The sequence below is a fragment of the Megalopta genalis genome, chromosome 10 (genome assembly GCF_051020955.1).
Source record: "Megalopta genalis isolate 19385.01 chromosome 10, iyMegGena1_principal, whole genome shotgun sequence".
Taxonomy (NCBI): domain Eukaryota; kingdom Metazoa; phylum Arthropoda; class Insecta; order Hymenoptera; family Halictidae; genus Megalopta; species Megalopta genalis.
Window position 1 is genome coordinate 11,619,819 of NC_135022.1, and position 11,233 is coordinate 11,631,051.

General features: G+C 42.8%; 1 protein-coding gene across 2 annotated transcripts in view; it reads left to right on the forward strand.

Annotated features, from left to right (window-relative positions):
• Pka-R2 (cAMP-dependent protein kinase type II regulatory subunit) overlaps positions 1–11,233 on the forward strand; it is a 31,142-nt gene that overhangs the window by 7,977 nt on the left and 11,932 nt on the right. For both annotated transcript variants that reach the window (XM_033469959.2, XM_033469960.2), the window contains exons 3-7: positions 5,455–5,538; positions 7,917–8,023; positions 8,592–8,853; positions 10,457–10,615; positions 10,826–10,928. In XM_033469959.2, the coding sequence (XP_033325850.1) occupies positions 5,455–5,538; positions 7,917–8,023; positions 8,592–8,853; positions 10,457–10,615; positions 10,826–10,928 (715 nt within the window). The remainder of the gene's footprint in view (positions 1–5,454; positions 5,539–7,916; positions 8,024–8,591; positions 8,854–10,456; positions 10,616–10,825; positions 10,929–11,233) is intronic.

Sequence of the window (11,233 nt, forward strand, 5' to 3'; positions counted from 1 at the left end):
TTAGGTCATCTTATAAATATCCGGATCGTTTCGTTTGAAAAGATCGAAAAATTCGTTGTACCAACTAGAAGATTCTCTTCTGGTGAAGATTCAATAAAATTTCCTGTAAATCTTTGCTAACAGAAGTGATATTTTTACGTGTAGATCGTTGCCGATAGAAGCGATTAATTTTAAGTATCGTTGCACACGGGTTTCGCGGTCTACTCGTAAGTAATGCGAATTTCATTCTACGAATCGCAGAAAATTGTGAGAAATATGTACAAGGGTGTTTCATAATTACGTTAAAAATGCGAGCCGCGGCTTTGTTTACGAGTTATTAACGAAAAGCACTGACCAATGAGAGGGCGAAATATGCTAACGCAAGACGGCCGAGCCAATGAGCGGATTAGGCTTCGTCCACGAAACGATTGCAAGGAATAGAAACCAGATAGCAACGTCATTCTTCCTTTAATCGTCTTAGCAGATTAGGAATAATGCATTGGCGTTTTAAAATGTTTTTAATTGTAGCATTATTTTGAAATGTAACTACCCAATTTCACCATAAATGCATAAAATCCGCAGTCTATCTATCCAACGAATTGCCATAAGGGTACATTCTTCATTTCACCGAATAAGAAACCTCCAAATTCTATCACTTTTCAGTATTCGCGACAATATCAGATAAAGTCGGAATTAACCGAGGTCACGGAGGGCCAATATTCCTTGCTTAACGTTACGTCACGGTCCAGTTTTGCCGTTACACTTTTGTTTATCGCAGCGAGATCTCTGTTCCGTCGACTTGATCTGCCATCGTTCACGGTCTCCCGAGTTTATACTCGAAAAATGATCCTATTAACAGGCAAAGCTGGGTGCCAGAGTTAAACAGAAAGGTCAGAGAACGTTGAAACGAAGGAACACCGTTTGATGCACACCTGTGGCGGTTCTCTGCAAAAAAGCGGATCTCGATATCGATTTACGTCTGCATATAGAATCGCACTCTCGGTCCCCGGACGGCATCGATCGGGCCGTTTTTCACCGGTCCCGCACGGGGATTTTGAATACTCCAATTAATAAAGTAACCAGCCATCCATAAGTTGGCGTGGTCTCCGCGGAGGGATCGTTTAACCGGGAGACTATTTTTCATTCCCGCGTTCTTTCGAAGCGCCGGATTAAAAGATCGCGGAACCCAGGGAAACCGCTCGAATCCTCGGCAACCCCACTCAACGGATCAATCCCCATGGATCCCAATTGCTGGCGATTCGTCACGCAGCGCCCCAAGAAGCAATTTTCCGCAATTTTCCGTGTCGCTTTTCCGCTTCAATATGCGGTTAAGTAGAAATTGCGGCCTTGAAAGGTTAATTTCGAGTTACGCTCGGTACGCGGCTCCCGACTATGCCAATTTGCCGTTTCTGTTTTTTCTTCTTCTTCTTCTTCTACGGCACAGGTTGCACAGTTCGAGAACCGAGGTCGCCGGAAGGGATCGACATTATCTCTTCTTCAGGCTTCTTTTCAATTTTTTCGTTCTTCTATTTCTCCGTTATTTTTTTCAAACTTACCCTGCTGTTGCGGGCCTACTCACGCGCGGCTAATCGGGAACCCTTTCTTTTTATATAACGGAGATACGTGTTATACGCGTTCACACCTAACGTTCCCTCGATCGATCCGGCCGCAATTAATTTATAATATCGACGCGTGCCGCGCGATGATCGTAATTCCTTCGGAATAATGCGACGCGACGCGGCGCGGCGTCCAGCCTTCGTTTCGTTAATTACTCGCCGAGCGGACTCGTCTCGCCTCTATATTTGCCCTGCAATATATTTCGCGCGGCTTTGCTTTGTCGTCGCAGGCCCGATGCTCTTGTCGTTCCTGTCAACAGTCATCGACGTCTCGCGCGTTATTCGCGTTATTCGCGTTATCCCCGGTGCTTGCGCATTTTATTGCACCCTTTCGATGCCGAGCGTTGTTCGCTGGATTCCCATCGGTGGCTCTCCTGCCCGTGCTAATCGAGCCACGCTATTGTTATTGCTGGACTGCGGATCTTTACGCGGAACAACAATTTTATCCGTCGTTCGCCGGAGAGGCGAGACAGGCACTCTTCTTCTTTCCTAATATTAGGTTTATGGAACACGTCCAAAAGACGTGCACCAAATTTTTAAGTAACGATTATTGTAATTACAAAGATAAAATTTTTCGTTCCTTACAATGGGGAGCGAAACTGAGTCAACATCTTTTGAAATGGTATAATTATTTTTAACATTTTTTTAGAGGATAGGACTACTCTACTGGGCAATGATTAAGAGGCATTTTTTACATTTTCATTGTAGACTCAAATAAGAAGATTGAAAAATCGAGAGTTTTATATTTTTTTGTATCATTTAAAATAATAGCAAAATTAAAAGAAAGTAATTTTGTCACCGCCTAGTAAACTAGTGTTTCTATCGTATAATAAAAATTCAAGCCGTTTCCTCCACTTTCAAAAAAGTTATACCGTTTTAAAAGATGTTGGCTCAGTTTCGCTCCTCGGTGTATATTATATGTAGTAAAAGTCGCTAAAAATCTGAATAAATACACGTACGTTATTCTTGCGAAGCAATCACGTTTTTCGTTTGAAAATTGTTGCACGTTATAAAAGTCTCTTTTCGGCAGGGAATGATTGGTCAAACTCAAGCACAAATTGTAATAAAAATGGTGAAACGTCTGAATAAATTCAATCTTTTTCTTTACAAAGCAACGTACGTCAGACGTTTTTAGTGCTCGTTAGCTGAAGCGTTAATAGCAAATCGCTCCGATAAATAGCAATATATTCTCGTATATTTTTTAAGGGTTCTCGCTCGATCGCCTCTCGTTTCTGTTAGAAATTCGTTAAGCAGTCTGTTTATCATCGTCTGGATTAAACGCTGAAGAATAAATTAGACGTCGTGTGCATCGTCGGCCACGTATTGGTGACGCCAACATTTGAAATTCATTTTCACCGTGATATGTTCGAACGATCTGAATTTTACTAGGATTTTTCGAACGCGAAAGAGTCAACGCACCATCTGCTATGACAAATTTGAACCTTCTGGTTTCGGTTTTGTTTATCACGTTACTTTCATTTCGTGATCATATATGATTTAATCGTATTCCCTGTAACTACAGCTGCAAATTCAAAACTTTTTGCATTAATTGCAAGCGACGGGAGCTACACGAATATTTCTTTCTTGGTATGATAATTCTGATAGAATGGAAATAACATGTCGGACATTCTTTCAATACTCTTTTGTCACTCACGTCTGTTGTAAATGCATAAAATCCAGCAATCTGACGGCGATTAAATATGTAACCACTGACACAGAAATTAATGTCGAAACTGGTTCGATGTAGGACTAGAAGGGTCGAAATATTGGGAATTAAGGAAATCAAACGGGGATCGCAAGATGTTCAATTAATATGCATCGATATTCAGCCCACCCACGTTATGCACCGAATAACAATTCAGCGAATAATGCTACGTTCACGACCATATTGCCTATTGCAATGCAAATGCATTTACATTAATACGTTCATGATTGCTATCTTGATGGAAACCAAACGAAATTCGTCGAAAGTAGTTCTACTATTTGCGCAATCCCGCCGTACAATGGATTTGTTTTATTAGGCTCTCGTTCTTCTCCTCTTTTTCCCCTTTCTTGATTATCTTTGTACACTTTAATCATCAACGGCTACGTAATCGTGTATTACCGTGTCCCTCCGACCTCTCGTTCTCGTGACAAGAAATAGTAAGATAGAGTAATAATAGTAACAGCTGGTCTGTGGATCTGCATGGAATTTCCAAAGTGAACTACGAATCCAAGACAACTCAAAATTCAAGATAAATCATGGAAAATATGTTGCCGAACTCGTGCAGGAGGGCGAGCAGTTTCACTCGCAGCGCAACAGGTTCTCTCGAGCAACGTACGGACCGAATATTATTGTTTAGCAGCAAATTGTTCGGCTCTTCTTAGATGAAATGGTTGACACACTTTTAACTCTATTTTATCGCTACACAAGAAATTACTACATATTAAGTTTCCGCATCTTACCGAATTAATTTCCTAATCATCGGACTTATTTCAAATTGGAATTTTGAAAGGTTTCTTTTGATCACTATGGCAAAACCACATATCGTTAATGAGTTGTACAGAGACAATCTCTTTAAATTCTTTTGTAGCTTTGTCTTCTGCAACGTTAATGCAATAATGTTTTGCCATAAACGCGTAAAATCGGCACTAAATGGTGCCCGCTGTTCCGTCGCCGAAACGAATATCTTTTATGCGACGAACGCGAGGCACAAGAACCGCCAAATATTCGCAAGTTTTTAGTACAGGAAGTGTTTTGGCGTGTTACCCGAATAAAACGAGACTCGTGACAACATAGTCGAATTCGGGACCGACTATTTCCCTATTTAGACGCTGCTGTATATCCGACGATCGCGGCGACTCGCGTCATTTCGGGTAGCTGGTTGATCCGCAAATTGCGAATTACACGGTGCATATTAAATAGCTGCGGACGCGGCCGAGGATCGATCGCAATTAGACCGGCAATTGCTTTCACGTTCCGGGCCAGAAATAAAACGATCTTCGGATCTGTCGTCCGAGATGCTTCTTGGACCAACATTACACGCCAGCGATAGTCATTTAGCATTTCGCGTTTTCAATCAGCGTAAACTCAGCTTTTCTTTGCAGTTCTAGATGCAGTTCTAGGACATTCGTTGTCATCGTTATATCGGCGTTCTATTACCTTCAACGTTATATTAGCAATCGTTTCTTAGATTTTGCCTGGGTGAGAAATCATCTTTGGCCAACGAAGAATTCGGGGAAACGTAACACAATGGAACTATTAAATCATCTCTATTTCGGCCAATACGTTTACACCGAAATTTTAGGAGTTTTTAACTGTTTGGGACACTTTTATTTATCATGTTCAAACATTTTTTCTAAGCTGCTTGAATATTTCACGAACGAGGTACATACTTTCAACGAAACATTCGAGCAATGACGATAGACAGCGAAGAAACAACCGTTGTCGCACACTCATGACAACGACAATAGCGACAAATCAGACATGCTTGTAGCCAATATCACAAAATTCAAAACAAGTTTACGTAAACTGTTCATCTAAACCGCTGACTCGCAGATTCTGTATTACATTAATATTAGCTTTCAGTTCTGTATTGCAAAAAACAGGATTTTTGCCCGTATATATATATATATATACATATAAATTAAACTACATTTACTTCTGTAACTCTGCCTAGAGAAAATCGAACGAACTCTGTGCACGTCGTGAATCTCGAAATTACAACGTTTTGGTGATAATATTTTTGTCTATATTTACTTCATAAGCGTCCGCTGTAATAAGGCTACTGTTAACAGAAACATGCTGTAGCGAGCATGTTGTGCGAATAACCGATCGGCGATCGATCGTTAACAATATTGCCTGTGGTCTGGGTTACAGATAGTCTACCCGAAGAGCGACGAGCAACGGCAGAGGCTCAGTGACAGCGTGAGGAACATTTTTCTGTTTCGGGTTCTAGACGGCGTAAGTTTAAACATAGTACACTCTGCCCTCCCGCTCTGCTGCTCGGTAATTGAAACGGGAATACGGCGAGAGTTCGCGCCAACTCGTGGAAATGCCAATGAGTACGTGTAATCTGCTCGACTGGGATTCGGAATCGGAGGGAGCTTGATCCGAGGGAACCGACTAGATACAAATAGCAACCTCTAATGATCGGCCATCGGCGGCTGCTGGCTGCCTCTCGTCTCTCGACGTTTTACTTTGAAAAGCGTAATTACACGCCGACGTCCCTAAAAGCTTCAATTTTCCCGTGCACATGGAGATATTATTCGATTAGTCGATCAATTAACCGGTGAAATTCGCTGGCTGGCCTAGGACAAGCTACGAGCCACCGCGACACAGCAACGGTATAAGAATAAACCGTTTAAGAACGGGGATTCGCGTGTTTCGCATGCTATTTATAAAGTTTTCATACGAAATTCTGTGTCCCTCTGTTCCAGAATCCGCGCGATCGCAATTAGAAATGCAATTTAACCCTTTCGCCGGGACAGACGCGTCTTCACTCTCAACAGCAATTCGAACGTATTTGTTCGCGAAATAGAGAAGCAACGTTCAAGCATAAAAAGATAGGCGATTGTAAATAATTATTCTGTCCGAATAGACTTTGAAATAGAATCGCGTTGATACAGATTTCACGAAACAAATATTTTTTATTCAAAAAGTACCATAATTAGTCCGAAGGCTTTGAAAATAAGTTGAACAGTTCGATTTTTATTCCGAGATGTTTTTGCTTGATAATGCTATGAAACTGTAGAAAACGTTGTTCCTAGCAATCCTGCATGGATTTGAAGACTGAACCTTCCTCTTTACGATGACTCCTGAAATCTTGATGTACGATGCTTTTTAGTCGTTTTATTCAGCTTCGAAGGGAAGACGTACCCGCCAAGTATTATAAGATACGCCACAAGGCTTTGCAGTCCGAATTTGTTCCACGAAACAGTTTCAAAAAGTTGTAGATCAAGTTTTGAGGGATAGTTGAAAAGAGAAAACAGCGAGATTTAAAATGAGTCGACATTCATTATGATACTATCTTTTTCTAACGAAGTTCTTTCTCGATGAAAATGTGGACAATTTTTTGAAATCCGAAAGTACTTTTTTCTCGAATCACTCGTACGTTTGCGGAATCGATTCGGAAGTGTTCGATGAGACCACTTAAAGAGAAGTCTTAAAGAGACCGTGAACCTTGTTCATTGCTTTGAAGCATCGTTTTAATATTGATTATCCATTTTACTGGCCCGGGACCATAATGGGATTCATCAAATTTCTAGCCGACGAATGAGACATTTTTCCATCATGTTAGACGGATGTTTTGCAGTTTTCTTAACTGATCAGTCTCGCTATATTTTAATAACGTTCGGCCGAGCCAAGGGTCGTAATTTATCTGTGCAAAGGGCGTAAAGAAAATAAACGCAAGGTTTATAGCCCAATATATGTAGAACCTTCACCTTCCGTAAAAATAAAACGACCCAGTATGGCTACTTTGTTGAACTTCTGGCTATACCATAATTTCTTTAGAACAATCTTCTGCACAATAACTTGATATTGTAGTTTATCGAATTATTATCTGAACCAGATGATTCATGGACAGTATACACGCCAAGAGAACAGGAAAGCGTTTTCTCCAATAATCGAGTATCCTTGAAGTTAATTATTTATAACAAGTGCATCCATTAAACGATTCAACTTATCATCAGATCGCGCATGTTTGTGCAAAATGAAAATCGTCTAACTTGGTTATACGAAACGTGAGTCAGACGAAAATGTTTTTCCTCTTTTAAGAATTTTAATAACTTGTAGGTAGTATAAAAATATTCTCAAATTCTTTTCGTGTCTTTAGAATTTCGTGTTTCTGACCTATGCATTTTTGGCATAAAATCCGCAGACTATTTATTATGCAGTCCAAGTGATCCAATGAACAAGATCGCGTCTCTCGGCTAAACGCAAAGTCTGGTCCGAGAAAAATGATCCTTCCGAAACTTCATCCATTCGAGCAGCTACAAGGCTAATTGTAAAACTTTTCCCAATTATTGAACCATGAGGAAGAATTTGATGAACGACGGAAGCTGTTAGGCGCGAAGACCGAGCGCGCTTAGGCGCACAGACACACCGCTCCTTGGAATGCATAATTCTCTCGAACAGCAAAAGTGTGTTAAGGATACTCCCTGGGACCCAGACGACCGTGTCGTTTCTCTGCCGAGCACGGCAGGCTTTGAATTTCGCTAGAATGATCGCGATCGCGAAGGCCAAGTGTCCTTGGTCTGGATTAGAAAAGAGCAGACAGAGCAACGGGGCCATGGTATTCCCGGACGCTTGCACACGCATCCCATGAATTCTTTTCGCAGGAACAAATGGCCGACGTGCTGGATGCGATGTTCGAGAGGCTCGTCAAGCCAGGACAGTACATCATCCGGCAAGGCGACGACGGTGACAATTTCTACGTCATCGAGAAGTACGTTCCACCACATCATTCTCCTCTTCTTCGACGCCCTCCTTTCCTGCATCGTTCTTTTTTCACCTTCATCCTTCTCCTCTTCTTGGCGGGGCCTCTTTTTCTTCGTTGTCTTCTTTTCCTTCATCGACCTCTTTTTCTTCATCATCTTCTTCTGCTTGATCAGGACTTATCTTTCAATGTGCCGCTTTCCTTGATCCGGACCTCTTTTCTCCGAGGCTCCTGTCTCCCTCGATCGACCTCTTTTTCTTCAACGTCCTCGTCTCCTTGATCAAGACTCTTTTCCTTTCAGCGTTCTCTTTTCCTTGGACCTCTTTCTTTTCAGGACCCCTTTTTCTCCATCAGGACCTCTATTCCCGTTTATCAGGATCTCTTTTCTTTTAAGATTCTCTTTCCCTCGATCAGATCCTATTTCCCTTCACCATCTTCTTCCTCTTCGTCGTCCCCCTATCCGGCATCGCCCACCTCTATTACCTCGACGTCCACGTCTTTTCTGCGGCGTCCCCTTTTCCATAGAGACCCGGTGACCCGTGTGGCCGATTACTGACCCCAGAACGACCTTTTCCAGGGGACAATACGAGGTGTACGTAAGGGATCAGGACACCGGGGTCGAGTCCATGATTCACGTGTACGATAACAGCGGCGCCTTCGGCGAGCTGGCGTTGCTCTACAAGATGCCGAGAGCAGCCAGCATCAAGGCCATTACGAACGGAACGCTATGGGCTATGGACAGGCAGGTCTTCCGGCGCATCCTCCTCAAGTCCGCGTACAAGAAGCGCAAGTTATACGAGGACCTGATCAACAAGGTCCCGATGCTGAAGTCACTCGAGGCAAGTGTCTGTCGCGGCGTTATTAGAGCACAGGAAGGTAATTCTATTCTCCGTGAGAGAATGATTGGGGGAAACACTGGGACGCCCAATGGGAAGCTAATCGTTCGGCCGGGAACGCCACACCGGCCACTTCAACAGATCCGAGCGAGTTAGAGACAATTGGCAAAGGTGGGGTCGGCGATGATGTGATCTATGCTTGGAAAACGTCGCGTGTACCGTGGCCGCTTCGAAAACCACCTTCGATGCTTTTTGCGTAGCCGACGCCCTTTCGCCTCTCGTTGTTGGGCGAACGGGTCACGGGAATTGGTAATCGTTAGGACGAATTTAATGCTCGGATCGGCAACGAAGGAGGAGCCGCCCCGTGTCGAGCTTTCTTCCTCTTTGCTCGATTGCTGTTACGGCTCCACCCTGCCGGTTACGTAACAAGATTTCGCCCTTTCCTTTGTACACTTTGTGCCGCTCGATGTTTGCGTTGACTTCGTTATTTTGATTGAGGTACCGCGGTAGTGAGAAGTTGTGCCGGCCGCTCAATAGGATCCATCTGGAGTAGTTCGATGTAGAAACGAAGTTAGATTCGAGAAATCTGCGAAACCATGGAATTTTGTTAGTCGCAATGCTGTTCGATATTCGAGTCGTTTAGAATCATCGTGGTCTAAGTCACATTTTCGAGTACGCGCGAAGATGTTAGAAGGACAATGAAAGAAATTCTGAAGTTACCATGGGATTAACTTAACTCTAAATTATCTTAATTAATTATATATAATTATTTTAATTATTTATTTATTTATTTATTATAATTATCTTAATTTGGCCAGTAAACGATACGCGCGATAGTAAACAATAACACTCCTGTGATTCTAATCCAATCATTTATTAGATTCAATAGACGACTTTTGTAACTTTGTAGGTACCGAACGATCTACCTAGCAGTATCGATATATCTATGAAATCTACATGAACTTCGAACTTTGTTGCAGTCGATAGAATGTTAAAACTGGGCCGTGGATTTGATGCATTTGCGAGGAAACTGAACAGATCAAATGCAGAACAGTGAAAGATTTTCAGGATCTCTACTATTTCCTGCACATTGCAATTAACGCGATCAATAATTATTTCCAGCAAAAATCCTCAGTCCAGTTGTATTTATAGAGTTATCATGCTGCAAAACGGACGGCAATGGTGAACGTGTTCAACCTAGAATCTACAGTGCTCTAACCGTGTTAGAACGAAACCATCTGTTGGGAACGCGATTTAATGGTGGTTGTCCAACTCGAGCAGACCTGGAATAGAGCAAATGTTTAGCTTCTATTTTGAATCACGCGAGACCGTTAGCGTGGTAACAGTCTTCGAGCTCAATGATTAAAATTTGCAAACGAATCAGAAGCTTGGAACCGTAAACCGCAAGCGTTTGAGAAGGCTTCGGAAAGTTTGGGTAGAACCAACGGAGACTTTGGTTGTATAGAAAGAACGTGTAGCGTACCAAGGGTTCTTGAACTTGAGGATTAAGAGTCGCAATTGTCGTAGAGCTTAGCAGATTATCAAACTATTTACCGAAGCTGATGCGATGTTTGAAGTACTAACCGAGCCGTTCTTGTTTCATCAGAAATACGAGCGCATGAACCTGGCAGACGCCCTAGTACCGAAACAGTATTCTAATGGTGAGAATATAATCAAGCAGGGCGACACTGCTGATGGTATGTACTTCGTCGAAGACGGCGTAGTGAAGATCACCATACAAGGCGACGACGGCCGAGAGATCGAGGTACGTTGCTGGTGATCATAATAATCGGTGCGTCGATCATTTTTTCTTCTGATCGTCTGTAAGACGTGGCCGGGACACGATCGGTGACCCAGATACCTCGAAACGGCGAGGCCTGTGGTGTGCCGGTATCGTGGCTGGCTAGCAGAACCACCACGCTAATTACACTGTCAATTGTATAGATGTCATTTGGTATTCTATTTGCCGGCACAGATTAATAGAGTTCCCGCTGGTGGATACTTAGGCGAGCTGGCTCTCGTGACACATAAACCGCGCGCTGCTTCGGCCTACGCTGTAGGCGACGTAAAGCTGGCCTGTAAGTTCACTTTTAATACGTTTAAAACGGTAGCGTCGGATTGCTGCGATCGTTGCGATATCGTGTGGGCAATGGCGCGAGCGTAATCCTGCAGCGGGGGTGGCGATTAATGCTAAAATAGTCGCCTGAATTTTACCCCTATAACGCAAATTATCGTCGCGCACGCTCAGCATTTGGGGGCGTTGAAATGTCAATTTCTATTTATTATAGCTTTGCTATTTAAGATTCGAAAATAGCTGTGCACACGCAGATTTTAACCCTTGTGTAGGCACTTGTGTACTAGAAATATTAGAAAGTCACTCTAA